Raw genomic sequence first — 17,494 nt, 5'->3', positions numbered from 1 at the left:
TTTGTTTCTTTCACTTCTTTTCACTTCCTGCCTTACTGTGCAGGATCTGATCATAAATATGATGTTGAACAGAAGTGAGGGTAATGAACATCACCATCTTGATCGGAATCTCCAAGGGTTAATTAGCTTTATGTGATGTTCTCTGTGGGGTTTGGGGGGTATTTCTGTTAGGTTTAGGGAGTTCTTCTGTTTGTAATTTGCTAAAAATTACTACCATGAATAAAGACTAAAATTTATTTAGTGCTTTTTCTATATCTATTGTGATGGTAAGATTTTTCTCTTTTAATACGTTATTGCAGTGAATTACATTAATTGATTTTCTATTATTAACCCATGTATTCTCAACAGGGTGATATTATCCCCAAGGGGGCTAAAAATGGTTCTTGAGTAGGGCAAATAAATTGTAATTTTTGTTGTATACAGAATACCTATAATATATATATACAGTACAAAAGTAAACATAAAATATATATGTAGCATTAAAATTTCAAAAACTTACTTTGCAAAAACTTGGTGAAAAGGATGAAAAGACAGGCTATAGACTAGGAAAAAATATTTGCAAACCGCAGCCAACAAAGGACTAGTATCAGGCCAGGCACAGTGGCTCATGCCTGTAATCCCAGTACTTTGGGAGGCCAAGGCAGGTGGATCACTTGAGCCCAGGAGTTTGAGACCAGCCTGGGCAACATAGTGGAACCCTATTTCTATGAAAATACGAAAAATTAACTAGGCATAGTGGTGCACACCTGTAGTTCCAGCTACTCTGGAGGCTGAGGTGGGTAGGTCGCTTGAACCTGGGAAGTGGAGGTTACAGTGAACTGAGATGGCATCACTCCACTCCAGTCTGGACAACGGAGTGAAACTGTCTCAGAATAAAAACAAAAGGACTAGTATCTAGAATATATAGAAAAATCTCAAAACCCAACAGTAAAAAGTTCCCATTAAAAAAATGGGCTAGGCCGGGTGTGGTGGCTCAGGCCTGTAATCCCAGCACTTTGGGAGGCCAAGGTAGGCAGTCACCTGAGGTCAGGAGTTCAAGACCAGCCTGAACAACATGGTGAAACCCCGTCTCTCCTAAAAATAGAGAATTAGCTGGGCGTGGTGGCATGTGCTTGTAATCCCAGCTACTTGGGAGGCTGAGGCAGGAGAATTGCTTGAAACCAGGAGGTGGAGATTGCGGTGAGCCGAGATCATGCCATTGTGCTCCAGCCTGGGCAATAACAGCGGAACTCCATCTTCCAAAAAAAAGAAAAAAGTGAGCTAAAGAAATAAACATATGTTTCACCAAAGAGAATATATCAAGATAGTAAGTAATCATATGAAAAAATATTCAATATTATTATCCATTAGGGAAATACAAATTAAAATGATCTTTCACTGCACATCTATTAGAATAACTGAAATAAAAAGTAATGGTAAGACTAAATGCTAGTGAGGATGCCAAGAGATTGGATCATTCTTGCATTGCTGGTGGGAATATAAAATGGTACAACCACTTTGGAAAATAGTTTGGCGGTTTCTTATAAAACAAAACATGCAATTGCCATATGACCCAGCAATTGCACTCTTGGACTTCATCTCAGAGAAATGGAAACTTATGTTCATACAAAAACCTGTACACAAATGTTTATAGCAGCTTTATTTATAGTAGCTAAGAACCAGAAGGAGCCTAGATGTCCTTTGATGGGGAAAGAAGGAAACTAACTGTGGTGTATGCATACCATGGAATACTACTCAGCAATAAAAAGGAATGAACTCCTGGTACATGCAACAACTCAGATGAAGCTCAAAGGCATTATGCTGAGTAATAAAAGCCAGTCCTAAAATGTTGCATAATGCATGATTCCATTTATATTGCATTCTTGAAGTGACAAAATTATAGAAATGAAAAACAGATTAGTGGTTGTCAAAGGTTAGGAACAGAGCATGGAGATGGAGGCAAGCTAGGAGGGAAATAGGCATGCTTATAAAAGTGCAGCATGAAAGATCCTTGCAGTGATGGAACTGTTCTATATCTTGACTGGTGGATACATGAATCTACACATTGATAACATTGCATAGAACTAGATACACACACACGAGTACATGTAAAACTGGGAAAATCTGAATAAGATTGGTGAATTGTATTAATGTCAATTTTCTGATTGTAATGTATTAGAGGAGGAGAGTTCAAGAGAGAGTGATTAGGGAAAAAAATGTACAAAAAGGTTTCTTAGGGGGACGATAATGAAAAAAAGGTTGAGAAACACTGTGTTAAACCAACCTTGTATAAATTGGGTAACTCAGTTTAGTCATTATGTAATTCTCCTTTTCATAAATCACTAGATTCTCTTTGATAATTTGTTTGGGATTCTTTTATCTGTGTCCATGATTGAGATTATTCTGTATTTCTCCTTTTAGAGACTGTACATATAAATTGGGTATTTATTGTCAGGTTTTGGTGTCTAACCTTGCAAATGCTAACCTTATAAATTTAATGAGTAGATGAGTGGCCTTTCTTCTTGTATACTCTGGAGTAGTTAGTGGAAGATTAAAAGAATTTTTTCTGGTGAGAAGGTTTTAAGTCTTGGTTCACTTAATTACAAGGTTACTGGACAAGTCAGGTTTTTAACTTTCTTCTTGAATCAGTTTTGAAAAGTTATGTTTTACTAGGACTTCTATAGTTTTATCTGTGTTTGTGTACTGGTATAAAGACAATTATTATTTCCCTTCATTGCCTTGTAAATATAGTATTTGTAATTGTGTACCCTTTTCATTCCTACTGTTATTTGTGCTCTTTTTAATTCTATTTGTCTTCTCTAAGAACATTTTATCTGTGTGTTTTAAAAATTTTTAATAATTTATGCTTTTGTATTTTTTCCTTTTTCTAACATTCTTTGATTTATTTTGTTCTACTTTTGTATCTTAATAAGTTGGGAGCTTATTGTATTAAGTTTCAGTTGTCTTCTAGTATAAGCTGACTATATTGCTTACATATATTCTTAAAATTTTCACATATAGTATTTTCATTATTGCTTGACTCAAAATATTTCCTAATATTTATTAAGATTTCTTCTTTGACCAGTGAATTATTTAGAAGTCTGTTTCTTAATTTTTAAATTTTCCAGTTTTTTTAAATCTAGATACTAGTTAACCAGACAACTAGTTAGATAACTAGATACTGAATTTTATTGTGACCAGTATTTGTGGTCTGTATACCAATTTTTTGAAATTTGTTACAGCTTGCCTCATGTCAAGTGATAGCATGTTATCACTTGTCATAAAAATTCTTGGTGTTATTATAAAAAATATGCATTCTTCACCAGTTGAGTGTAATGTTCTATGATCATTAGATTAGATCAGCGTGTTCATTTTGTTGTTTAAAGTTTCGTTTGCTTGCTAATATTTTTGCTTGCTTGACATGTCAGTAACTGAGAGGTGTATTTTAACATCTTCCATTATGATGATGGACATTTCTTACTTTCTTACAGTTCTGTCAATTTTTGCATTAATAATTTTGAGGCTATGTTAATAAATATATCCAAGTTTAGAATTATTATATTTCTGATGGATTGTGCTTTTTGTTATTTTGTTGCAAAGTCCATCCGTAATCTATAACTCTATGAGCTTTTTTTCATTAACATTTTGTCTTATATGGCTTTCCCATCCCTTTACTTTCCATCATTGATAATCATTTATGTTTTAGATATATTTTTTGTACATACCATGTTAAATTTCATTTGTTGATTCAACCTGACAGTCTTTTTTCTTTTATCTGGAATGTTTAGTCCATTTATGTTTATTTTTAAGTACTGATATAGTTTTAATTCTAACATCTTACATTCCATTTATTTCACCTTTCTTTCCTACTTTAGGGGTATTTATAGTTTTTGTTTGTCTAAATTGTCTTTATTTTTTCCCTTGTTCTGTGAAGATATTTCACTGGGTATGTAATTCTAACTTCATAGTTATTTTTCTGTCTATACACTGAAGTGCACATTGGCTTCTCCTGCTATGGAAAGAGGTGGTAGTCAGTCTAAACATTCTTCTTTCGAAGGTAATGTATATTTTCTCTTTGATGGCTGTTAAGATCTTCTCTTTGTTTTTGGTCTTATGTAGTTTTGGTGTCTATTTGTAGATTTATTTTTAGTCACCTTGCTTGAGATGCCTTGGAATTTCTAATCTGACAAGTAAAATCTTTCATAAATTCTGGGGAATTTGCAACCAGTATTTTTTTCAAATATTGCCCCTCTACCATTTTCTTTCTCCTCTCCTTAGGAACTCAGATTAGGTATCTATGAGACTGTCTCACACTGCCCTCCATGTGTCTCAATCTCTCTTTGATATTCTCATCTTTTTGTCTATGTTATCCATTCAATTTTGTATTTACAGTAGTATATTTTTTCTTCTCTGGAAGTTTATTTAGTTCTTTTTCAATTCTACAAGCTCCTTTTTCATATTTTTAATTTCTTTTCTTATTTCCTTAAACAGATTAAACATAATGGTGCTTTTTGCTCAACAATTCTAGTGTCTGAAAATTCTTCGCAGATCTCTTTCTGCCTTTTCACCCCACCCACTCACACGCTTTGCTGGTTCTTGTTCATGGTAACTTGATTTCTTATGCATTTTGTGATTTATTTATTTATTATGTGCACATCAACTTTGGAACATTCTGTCTGAGGAGGCTGGTTTGAAGGTATCTTCCTTCCAGAAAGGATTACTGGCCGGGCGTGGTGGCTCATTCTTGTAATCCTAACACTTTGGGAGGCAGAGGTGGGCGGATGGATCGCTTGAGGTCAGGAATTAGAGACCAGCCTGGCCAACATGGTGAAACCTGTCTCTACTAAAAATACAAAAAAAATTTGCCAGGGATGGTGGCAGGAGCCTGCAGTCCCAGCTACTTGGGAGGCTAAGGCATGAGAATCACTTGAGCCCAGAAGGTGGAGATTGCAGTCAGCTGGGATTGCATCACTGCACTCCAGCCTGGACAACAAAGCAAGACTCTGTCTCAAAAAAAAAAAAAAAAAGGCATTATTATAGTATTTGCTTTTCCTGGATGCCTGAGGCTACTAACCAGGAAATACTTAAACTAGTCTCAACTTGGAGGTTTTTCAGACCACACAAGTAGTTTTAGCTGCACACCCCTGTGTGAGACAATTTGTGGTTATTAATTCTCGGGAGATATTTTTTCCTCTATTCTTCACGCAATCCTAAGTTAGACAATTTTCTTTGCTATCTCCAGCTAGGGGGTGGAGGTTATTTCTAACTTACCCTGTAAGCCTTTTAGGAATTCTCACTTTATGCATCAGCTCTTCTGTTCCCCATATTCGGTTGGCCCTAGGTTCTTTATCATTTGCCTTCTTCATAAGAGGTTTGGAAAACTCAAGAGTCTGGTTTGTTCAAAATCTTGAGAGTGAAAATCAGCTTGTGTCCTCTGTTTACTCTTTTGGGGTTGCAGCTTTCACTCTGCCTCTGATGATTCTTTACTTTGTTGCTCACCCTGTGAAGTATTTTAAATAATGTTATTACGTTTCACAAATATTTTAATTTTGTTTCCATAGTAGTTTAAAGTATCTAAACCACCATACTATAGGAAATGGCATCATATAGCAAACTTTTATAAATTTGGCTTTGCTTTTTAATTTTGGTTGGTTTATAAAAAAATTTATTTTTTCTTCTTTTTTAGTATTTTAATGTTTTTCTGTGTTTGGGGTGAGGGTCATAGATACCAGTCCAATTTTAATATTCTGTGTTTAGTATAGACTGTTATGGAATGATTCGTGGTGCTTCTGTTGATATAACCAACAAATATTTGTTGAATGTCTGCTTTATACCAGGTACTATTCTAGGAATGGGGTTATAGAAGTGAACATAATAGATAAAAATCCCTGCCCCCTCAAGAAACTTGGATTCTAGTATGGAAGACATGGGCATGTAGCACATTAGACAGTGATAACACTAAGGAGAAATAAAGCAGGGAAAGGGACCTTGCTTCTTTGGAGAGAATTAGCTCAGGAATATGCAGAAAGGGTGACATTTTTAAAGAAGAGGATATGAGCGATGAGCACTCCAGAAAAAGGACCTAAATGCTTTACAAATGCCTAAGAGAATAAGGAATGAAAAGTTTTATACTATTGGAAGCATTGATGTTTATGCTTTCTTCTCTCTTAAATCTCAATTTTTCTTTTTCTACTTGTTTAGTTTTCCTGGCAGGAGAACTGACTTTATCATCTTGGGCAAGTTTCTTAATGTCGTTGAGTTAAAATAAGACTACTGCCTATCTCTCAGGATAGACGGATGAAACAAGACATTTGTAAAATACCTGACATTTGATGGATACTCAATACATGGTAGTTTTTCTTGTTTTCATTCTTCCTGTCTTATCTAGGCTATTTTCAGCACTTGTTTCAGTACCTGTTGGTAAATTTGCAATGATATGATTCTTTTTTTGTTTTTATTTTATTTTTGCAATAGTTTCTCTCTTGTTGCCCAGGCTGGAGTGCAATGGCACAATCTCACTGCAACGCCCACCTCCCGGGTTCAGGTGATTCTTGTGCGTCACCCTTTCAAGTAGCTGGGATTACAGGCACCCGCCACCATGCCCAGCTAATTTTTGTATTTTTTTTTAGTAGAGACGGCGTTTCGCCACGTTGGCAGGCTGGTCTTGAACTCGTGACCTCAGGTGATCCACCCGCCTCGGCTTTCCAAAGTGCTGGGATTACAGGTGTGAGCCACTGTGCCTGGCCGTAATGATATGATTTTTATGCAGCACCGTGGAGACAGCGTGTGATAGGAAATTAACTAAAGACAAATTAGGAGAATTTGAAAGTTTCAAATTTGAAAGATTTTAAAAAACCTTTCTAAAGTAGTTTATAAAATCTGATTTGGTTCTCAAGGCTAAGGAGATAAAACCGAGCTTTGTCCATTTTCCCCTTAAAGGTATTTTTCATTGTATCGCATGCAGGTTGGCAGCCTCAGCAAATCTCCATTTGTATACGTGACAGTCAGCAGAATCTCCAGTTACAGTCAACTCAAAGCAAGCAGGGGCATGCCACATACATGTTCATATATAGTTATATGTCTACTCTTTATCCTTTAACCTAAACTGGCTCTAATGTTTCAGTGTAAATTGGTGAGTTTTTTTGTGCCACTACAAATGGAAGAAATGTAACAGGGTGAAACTGCAAGATTCCTGTAGTTTTGGCTTGAAATAAGCTGAAATGTAAGTTAAGAAGTAAAATTAGACCCTGAAGTAACTTGTGTTCCTTTAGTGAGATTTTCTTTGATTGGAGAGTCCTGGGACCTTACTTTTCTGTCTTTCTTTTTTTTTTTTTTCTTTTTTTTTTTGAGACGGAGTCTCACTCTGCCGCCCAGGCTGGAGTGCAGTGGGGCGATCTCGGCTCACTGCAAGTTCCACCTCCTGGGTTCTCGCCATTCTCCTGCCTCAGCCTCCCGAGTAGCTGGGACTACAGGCGCCCGCCACCACACCCGGCTTATCTTTTGTATTTTTAGTAGAGATGGGGTTTCACCATGTTAGACAGGATGATCTTGATCTCCTGACCTCTTGATCCACCCGCCTCAGCCTCCCAAAGTGCTGGGATTACAGGCGTGAGCCACCGCGCCCAACTGGGACCTTACTTTTCATACTTGTTTTGATACTGATTCACCATGGGGTCTCAGTCAATCAGTTTTCTCTGTCTGTGTCATGAGTGATACTCTCCATACAAGACTTCCTTGCCTTGTGTGACTGTTGAGATTTCATAGGATGTGAGCAACGTCAAAGTAAGATAAGCACTAAAGACAAAGTACAACTATTTGTATTGTATGCTTTTGGTTTTTGGTCTCTCCCCAGCCCTACCATTGACCATACCCTGCTGGACATGCCCTTCCTTTGACTCCCTGGGGAGATGCCCTCTGACTTCTGAGAGCAGCTGGACCACCCATTCTGAAGACACCAGCAGTCCTAGCTTTGGATGTTCGTATACAGACCTGCAGCTCATCAATGCTGAGGAGCAGACGAGTGGTCAGGCTTCTGGGGCTGACTCCACTGGTAAGATGGAACTCTAAGCCAGAGGGCTTTGCAAATCACTGTTGGTGTACCCAAGCCCACTTTTAAAGTCCTTTTAAAAATCGCTGCAGCTGGCTTGCTTTGCAGAATGAATTCAGGTGTTGTTATCCAGTCAAAAAACTAGAACCCAAAGTGGCTAGAAATTGCATTGGGGAAGATGTATACACAAATTGGGTCCTTGGTTGGCAGATCATTCATACTGGGTAACCATTTGACAGTGTATCTTAATATGTTGTTTTCTGACTGTTTGGTATAAATACCATTCTCTGTCAATTTATTTTCTCCTGGGATTACTGAACTATGTGTAAATATGCACAAGGCTGAATCTTTCATCCTACTACCCACGCATCTTGCGTTTTCAATAAGAGGGAGGTAGATTTAAGCAGAAAAAAGCAAATGTTACGTGAAACAGAATGAGAATCAAGACTCAGCCACTGTATCCAGACTACAAATCATTTTGCAGTTAAGTGTTTATTCTGTTGTGCCTTGGTTGAGTGATATGTCAATCGGCAATGCACTATACCTCATTTATTAAACTTTCCAGTAGGCATAAGACGGAATGCTGGCTTTCTTTGCAGGTGGAATATGGGTCTGTTAACAAGTGCTGAATTACAGGCACAGTTTGGAAATGGCATTGGAAAGATTCTTGGCATTGGAAAGACGTTCTTGGTGTTTTGGTTATTTGGCCCAAGAGATTGGTTTCTTCTGAAAGTGATGAAGTTACTGCTCGTTTCTCTGTGGATGAAATTACCCAGTGTGTTGACAACATTTGTTCTTCCTTCTCAATGTTGTTCAGAGTTTCTAGGTCATTTTTAAGCTTTGGATGTTTGCCCTCATGCTATGTGCCATTGAATTTTACAGGTATAAAGAGGGATCTGTCTTGCAGACTGAGGGGTTCAGGCAGGATTTAGTTTGGTACTGGATAATGTTGCAGAGAATCCTAGTTTATCATGGACCCACTTTGTCTTCAGAAGCTGTGGTTCTTTATAGTTTTGTTTTCACAGAGACTCCTTCACTTCTGGTTTGTCTCTGTGGCTGATGATCCTGGTCGGTGGCTGAAATATGCCCCCACAGCCCCATTTCCCCAGTGGGGGCATCTCATGGATGCGAGCACACCTTCAGCGGCTAAGGCTGTTAGGAAGAGAGGCTGAGCTTGCCTCCCTGCTTCACTTTTCATTGCTCTCGGCCCCCTTTCCAGGGAGGAGGCACCTAAGCATTGGTTCAGGCTACCCAGACTCCAGAGCCAGACTTCTCAGGTTCAAACCCTGATTCTGCACTGGCCAGCTGTGTGACCTCGAACAGGGTCCTTACTATCTTTATGACTCTATTTCCTCTTCTGAAAAATGGGTATACCTCACCAAGTTGTTATCAGCTCCAAATGAGACGGTTTATATAGAATAGCTTACATGATGTTTGACACAGAGTAAGTGTCCATCAGGGATGAAACAAGTTCTCTTTCCTGCTGCAAGGTTCTTGTTGCTTTGGAGAGTTGCAAAACGGGCCCCTCACTGAAGGAAAAGACAAGATCTCTAGGCTCAGGCTGTTTTTTATTGTCTTCTCGACTTTCTTATTAGATGAAAGTTGCTTTAATTCTTGGAGGTTCAAGTAATGAAAATCAGAGCCCTAGCCTGAACTAGACATTATTAGTCTGCCTCCACAGCTTATCATTATTTTTAACATCTCCTTGATCTAAAGTCATTCTAACAGTGTTATAGTTTGCATCAAGAAAACCTCCTCCCCTGTTTTGGTTAGGGTCCTGGCAGGAAGCAGATGGTGCCCTAAAAATGTTTTTCTGGAGAGAGCTTAATGAAGGGACCACCTACAGAGGAAGCAAGCGCTGGAATCATAGAAGAGGGGCTGCCCAACAGGAGCTATGGCGACAGAAAGGACAAAGCCACTGCAGAGATTTGACCAAGCAGGGAGATAGGGAAGAATAAATTCCCAGATCTGGTGCTGGTGTTTCCAACTGGCAGATCCTAGCCTGATGCCAAAGGGCGTGAAGCCCTGGGGAAGCAGCCCACAGAGGTCAGTCACCAGAACAGATACAATGGATCTGAGGTTGCAAGTGGGGAACAGGTGTGTTGGAATAGCCAGCATACATGGTCCTCATGAGGAACTAACTGGCCCCTGCACCAGAGTTTATATCAGAGACTCAAAGGCAAATCTGGGACTGGAGAATGAGGAGGGATGCTCTTATTCAACAAGAGGCAGTTTCCATGGCTACAGGGAGGTTAGAGGTATGGCTTTTTGGCAACCATTCTCTTTTTTGTTTGTTTGAGGCAGAGTCTCACTCTGTCACCCAGGCTGGAGTCTGGTGGTGCAATCTCGGCTCACTGCAAACTCTCCCTCCCAGGTTCAAGTGATTTTCCTGCCTCAGTCTCCCGAGTAGCTGGGATTACAGGTGTGTGCCACCAAGCCTGGCTAATTTTTGTATTTTTAGTAGAGACAGCGTTTCGCCATGTTGGTCAGGCTGATCTCAAACTCCTGACCTCAGGTGATCCGCCTGCCTTGGCCTCTCAAAGTGCTAGGATTACAGGTGTGAACCACCACACCCAGCCCCATCCTCTTTTACAGTAATACTAGTTATAGATAGCATTTACTGGGTGTCTGCTGTGTGCCAGCATATGAGGTGTATGATCTCTGGCTTTCACAGCAGTCCTGCGAGGCCGGTGTCATTCTCCTCATTTCCTAGTTGACACTGAGTCTGAGAAAGGTAAAGCAACTTGTTAAGAGAACACCGCTGAGAAATGGATGACCTAAATTTCAGTGAAACTTCCAAACCCTTTTCCAGCCAGTTCCCAAACCTGGCAGTGCCTCAAGTCACCGTAGTTAATTTATTTGCTATGTTACTCCCCAGACTTTCTGTACAGATGTGTATAGAGGATGCATACGAGCATATATACAAGGGATTTAAAACAAGATGTGTAGCAGGCAGAGCTTGAGGATAAAGTTCATATGTCCTTAACAGATATGCATGCTTACAGATAACTGCTGTGTGCCCACAGTATTATGTTCTGTAAACAAGTTGCTGGACATTTTACTTTGAAATCTCCCTGTTCTTTAGTAATCAAGCTAGGACCCAGGATGGCCCAGGTGCTAGGGAATGCTTCCATCTGCTTTGATGACGCAGTCTTCCTTCACATCTCACCTCCATCTGCCCTCCAGGCCCAGAGGTGACAGGTGGTATATCTCCATGAGCCTGGGAAAGGAGAGGCAGTGAAGTGAGTCCTCAGAGAGCAGCTCCGCAGGCCGTGGAGACAGTGTCTGGATGCATCCTGAGCTGTGGTGACCCATGAGGCTCTTCCTGAACATCCTGACGTGTGCAAACAGGGTAGAGTTCTGGCTTTGAAAAGTCTTTAACTTGTCCTGGGTCCCAGAATAGAAGGAGGAGAAGGAAAGACAAAGTTTAGGAGAATGAACAAGTATTTTTCAACCTGTGACATTTCTCCATTTACTCCAGTAGCAGGGAATTTAAAAATGCTTTCAGTTGTCCAGGCGTGGTGGCTTGTGCCTGTATTCTCAGCACTTTGGGAGGTTGAGGTGGGTGGATCACTCGAAGCTAGGAGTTTGAGACCAGCTTGACCAACATGGTGAAACCCCATCTCTATTAAAAATACAAAAATTAGCTGGGCGTGGTGGCGTGCCTGTAATTCCAGCTCCTTGGGAAGCTGAGTCAGGAGAATCGCTTGAACCCGGGAGGCGGAGGCTGCAGTGAGCCGAGATCGTGCCACTGAACTCCAGCGTGGGTGACAGAGTGAGACTTGGTCTCAAAAAAAAAAAAAAAAAAAAAAGGAAGAAAAAAATGCTTTCAGTTGAGCTATTGAGAGCTCCTCCAGCCAGGTGATGCCCTGCCCTCTGCCTGGCACCAGGCTTGTGGCAGTGCCAACCTCTGGGAGTGCCCTGCTTTGAGGCTGGATGGTTCCGGTTGGGGAAACTGAATCCCCCTGGGGTTATGGCGCAGATTCCTATCAGTCTGTCCTCCAGGTAAGTCATTTCTTCAGAGCTTTACTTACTTATTTGTAAAATGGAACGGAGCGATCCTGCTCAGTCAGGGTGACAGGGTATATACGAATGTGTTTCGTACAGTGCAAAGTGCTGTAGGAATAAAAAAATCTTAATTTATTATCTCTTTGCCTCATTTCCATTTGATATGGGACATAAGGATAATTACTGTCCACTCCTCTATTACCCCCAAAGAGAGCTGTTACCCCAACTATAGCATGTGGAATGAGATCTGAGAAGGGCTTTGCATTTCTCAGTAGCAAGTGGTAAATACAGAGACGCTGTGGGGAGTTCGGTATGACTGGTTTCTGTGCTTGGGGAACCTTGGGAGGAACTGCCTTGGGGAGATGTTTGTCATTGTCCCCTCCTCCTGTGCCCTTTAGCATTGCAGAGGGTGATAGAGGGTGAAGAGCTCCTTGGAATTGCAGCCTCATCTGGCGCTCCCTCGGCTGAGCCAGGCTCTTCCTGGTGAGAGCACAGTGTGTCAGGGTAAACACTGGGCACCTCATGTTCTGTGAGTCACCTCTTGTTTGGAGAGGGATTATGGTGCTCTGGGCCCAGCCTATGTGCCTTGGCCCCTTGCTCGGTAGTGGGCTGCCGAGAGCAGAGCCACAGCCTCCTCCCTGTCACCTGCGGCAGAGTTCTGCAGGGATTTGGCAGCCCCGCAGGGCAATCTAATTCCCAGTGTAATCGTGGAGGGGAAGACTCTGTGATCAGCCTACACTTTCTTCTCATTTTCTCACCGAGGGGATAATTAGTAGGAAGGCAAACAAATCCCCTCACCTTGGTTAAATCACAGGGTGCGGGGGGCAGAGCTGGAGAGTAGTGTTGAGGTTAGCTCTGAGGTCTGCTCTCAAGAGCAGATGGCAGGAGAAGATCCCAAACAACATTTCACTCCGCTCTTACCTCTCATCTCCACAGGGGTCTCCTTTGTCTAGACAAGGTGGGCACACCCTGCCATTTTCACCAGTCAGGGTAGCTCTGTAATGCCACTAGGTTCACATGGGTTGGTGAACAGTAAGAGGGTTGAGGGAATAAAAGCAAATCTTGTGCCTTTGAAGTTCATTCCAACAAGGGAAGAGAAAACACGTAAATGCATGCACACAAGCTGCTCTTAAGCAGTAGGCTTTGGTTGGGTTCTTTTTTATTTTTATTTTTATTATTTTTTTATTTTGAGACAGAGTCTCACTCTGTCACCCAGGCTAGAGTGTAGTGGCATGGTCTCGACTTACTGCAACCTCCACCTTCTGGATTCAAGTGATCTTCCCATCTCAGCCTCCTGAGTACCTGGGACCACAGGTACGTGCCACCATGTCTGGCTAATTTTTGTATTTTTAGTAGAGATGGGGTTTCACTATATTGGCCAGGTTGGTCTTGAACTCCTAACCTCAGGTGATCTGCCCACCTCAGCCTCCCAAAGTGCTGGGATTATAGGCATGAGCCACTGTGCCTGTCCAAGTTCTCTTTTACGCATAAGAAAAGTATAGATTTAAGTGTAGGATTAGAATGCTCAGATATGTGTAAACTGAGGCATGTCAAGACTGGATGAAGCACATAGCAGGTGTTTAATAGTTGTTTAATATATCCTTGAGATTGCAGGTGGTGTTGTGCCAAACCCCTGTCAACTCTAGTGGGGATGGCACCAGGTTCAAGAGGCTGAAGAAGAGACCCAGGGCCAGCAAACAAGACATGGGCCTTTACTGGAGGCTTACATACAGGGAAGAGAGTCCAGTGGCGGGAGACTGAACAGAACAGCAACCACTTGCAAAAAGCATGCAGTTTATATAGCATTTTCAGTTAGCACCATTTTGCTAACAACCTCCACCTGGCAACCTTTATTCAACCCAGAACTTGGGACCTTGATCCACTGTATAGCCTGTGTTCCTTGGGATGGGCTGGGGGCTCAGATGTTCCTCATAGACAAGGAACAAATCCCCAAGTTGGCTACGCCAGGATTCCTTAGCTCAACACGCACATTCATGTGCATCTGCCATACGGGGTCCTTCTCAGGCTATGCTTATGTTATTGCTGTCAGGTGGATTTGCCATACAGGTGGCTAAAATCGTCTGCATCCCTGACATTTGTATCCCACTTGAACTTAAGCATTTCCCAAAGTGTGTCCCATGCAGAAAGCCAAAAAGATCCAGATGCTGGGGCCAGCATGTTAGGTCATGCTGTGCCCCCTTTGTTGGAGATTTATAACATGTATTAGCTTATTAAAGACTTTGAAAATTCCTGAAGTTATATGTATGTAGATGTATAATTTATATTTATATACATGTAATGTATACAGACACACACACACACACACACACACACACATATATACGTTTAGGTTTTCATTAACCTCTACTGCCTCCTTGGTCAGATAGTGGTGTTCAGAAACCCAAACATACATAAATTGGCAAACGTGACTTGGAAGTACAGGCCATTTTAGCTGTGTTTTCTAACACTGCTAAAGTGTTAGAGAGCTAGAGAAACCAGAAAGAAATATTTTGACAAATTACCTGTATTAGTTAACTTTATAAAGTTAGCCTTACTTTGTCTCTTGCTCTGCTAAACCTCTTGGCCTTTTAAAAAAATATAAAATTCTAGATTCAACAGACCCAAAACTATATTTTGCCAAACTTTCTTTGTATTTAAACCCCCATAGGCTTTAAAACAAATTTAGACCAGATGTTCTTGATTCATTTGCATTTAACGGATCACGGTGGACTTCTGCCAGAGCAGTAGGATATCCCTAGAGATTTTGAACTCAGTTTTTTTCTCAGAAACAAGTGTTTGTATTCCATTTGGATTTTAGAGTCCAGCATTTCCCAAAGGGTGTCCCAAAGTGGTTTCCCAAAGTGAGTAGAGAGTTGTGGCCTGCGGAACCTCAGATTTTTGTGACAACTACTTTTTAGACGCTCAGAAAGGTTCTCTTGTTGTTATTTATTAAGAGCGTCACCTGGGCTGCATGTCTCTGTACAAGATATAACATGTTTCTCTGTTGCCTGTTTTGCTGTCATCCTGCTGCAGCTCATAGAGCTCCAAACCAGAGTGGGGCCCAGATTCACAGGTAAACAGTAATTACCATTGTGCTTGATGGGATTACAGGAGATTTTTGTGGTTCTTAAGGCACATCTCTATTTTATGATATTTTTTAACCTTGAATATATCTTGCTTGGAAAACAAAAACAAGTTAACTAATTTTTAAAATTCTTTCTCCTAGCTACAAAAGTCAGAGATACTCATCTTCTTCCTGAACAATATTTTCCTTCCTTAAAATGGAAGAACGGCAGAGCAGTTTTTTTAAACAAATCACATCTTTTCACTGTTTCATTAACAAATACAAATTTGGCATCATTCCTGTTCTCATGTATTTTTATCTTCATTTGTTGTGCATTTTAGATTTTAATCCTTATTAAAACCAAGAAACTCTAATGATTGCTTTGTTTGAAGCTTTTTCCAGGAGGTTCAAAACTTTCTCAGAAACACATATATTGAGTTCTTACCATTTATCAGTTACTGAGAATACGGAGAAAAGTAAGCTCTGTGGTATTTTCCCATGAGGAAGTGATAATCTACAAACAGCTTTTTTTTGCCATTAAAAGGATATTTATATATAATTTTAAAAATTGTTTCTATGTGTAATTGTTTCTACTATGTGCCAGGAATGTCCTATATACTTTATATGTATATTATCTCATTTAATCTTCACAATTTAAAAGTACATATTGCTGTCCCATTTTATGAGTTCAGAACTAACAGCTCAAGAGGTTAAATGATTTGTCAAAAGTCACACAGATAGAAAAGTAGCTGGGATTCAACCCAGGTCTCTCCTGGGCTCATCCTGCCCTGTGCCTGGTGTACTGTGGGAGGCTGGTGTTTGTGAACACAGTCGCTTGCTGGAAGGAGCAATTATAGAGAGCCTTCCCCAGATGCAGTGCTGCCTCCGCTGCATTTCCCAGGAGCAATATACAAACCCCCCTCATGTGCTTATTTCACGGGACTGCAATTCTTTGTTTAGGAGTCCTCTGCCGGACCGAGACCTTTGTGGAAGCAGGAACCACCTCCGTTGTATATCCCCAGCATGTTGCCTGGCACATTGAAATTACACAGTGGATCTTTGTGGAATAAATTAATCTTTCTTTAAATTTAAAATTTTAAAATTGTAAGTAGACAACTTGTATGTATTTATGGGGTACAAAGTTATGTTATGATTTTTTAATACAATGTGGAACAATTAAATCAATTAACATATCTATCACCTTAAATATTTATTATTTTTTGTGGTGAGAAGACTTGAAATGTATTCTCTTAGCAATTTTCCAGTCTAAAATACAGTATTAGTCACTGTATTCATCACACCGTGTAATACATTTTCAAGAAATAAAAACCTTATTACTACTGTCTAATTGAGGCTTTGTACCATTTGACCAGCATCTACCCATTCCCTGCATCTCCCCAGGCTCTGGTAACCACCATTCTACTTTCTGCTTCTTTCAAGTTCGGTTATTCTACGTTCCACATATAAGGGAGAACATGTAGTACTTATTTTTCTGTGCCTGGCTTATTTCACTTAGCATAATGTTATTCACGTCCATCCATGTTGTTGCAAATTACAAAATATTTTTCTTTTTAAAGGCTAAATAGTATTTCATTGTGTATATATTCCACATTTTCTTCATCCATTCATCCACTGATGGACACTTAGGTTGATTCCATAACTTGTATATTGTTTAATAGTGCTGTAGTGAGCATGGGCATGCAGACATCCCTTTGACATACTGATTTCAAATCTTTTGAGTAACCCAGAACTGGGATTGCTGGATCATATTGTAATTCCATTTTTAGTTTTATGAGGAGCCTTTTTCATAATGGCTGTACTAAATTACATTCCCACCAACATTATACAAGGGTTCCCTTTTCTCCACATCCTCACCAACACTACTGATATTTAATCTTTTTGATAATGCCGTTCTGACAGGTGTGAGGTGATATCTCATGGTGGTTTTAATTTGCATTTCCCTAATGGTTATTGATGTTGCATATTTTATATGTATATATATTTATATATATATATATTTGTATGTTAGCCTTTTGTATGTCTTCTTTTGAGAAATGTCTTTCAGGTCCTTTGCCTATTTTAAAATCAGATGATTTGTTTTCTTTCTATAGAGTTGTTTGAGTTTCTTACGTATCTTGGATATTAATCCCTTATCAGATGTGTGGTTTGCAAATATTTTCTCCAAATTCATAGTTTGTCTCTTCCCTCTGTTGTTTCCTTTGTTGTACAAAAACTTATTTTGATTTAATCCCATTTGTCAAATGTAAAAAACATTGCCTAGACCAATATTGTCTAGTTTTTCCCTTATGTTTTCTTCTAATAGTTTTACAGTTTCAGGTCTTATGTTTAAGCCTTTAATCCATTTTGAGTTGATTCTGTATGTGGTGTGAGATAAG

General features: G+C 39.9%; 1 protein-coding gene across 7 annotated transcripts in view; it reads left to right on the top strand.

Moving 5' to 3' along the window:
• STON2 (stonin 2) overlaps positions 1–17,494 on the top strand; it is a 173,816-nt gene that overhangs the window by 58,482 nt on the left and 97,840 nt on the right. For all 7 annotated transcript variants that reach the window (XM_015144277.3, XM_015144276.3, XM_015144275.3 and 4 more), the window contains one exon: positions 7,832–8,029. In XM_015144277.3, the coding sequence (XP_014999763.2) occupies positions 7,832–8,029 (198 nt within the window). The remainder of the gene's footprint in view (positions 1–7,831; positions 8,030–17,494) is intronic.

Source organism: Macaca mulatta, chromosome 7 (genome assembly GCF_049350105.2).
Source record: "Macaca mulatta isolate MMU2019108-1 chromosome 7, T2T-MMU8v2.0, whole genome shotgun sequence".
Lineage (NCBI taxonomy): Eukaryota > Metazoa > Chordata > Mammalia > Primates > Cercopithecidae > Macaca > Macaca mulatta.
This window is presented reverse-complemented; position numbering and strand designations above follow the sequence as displayed.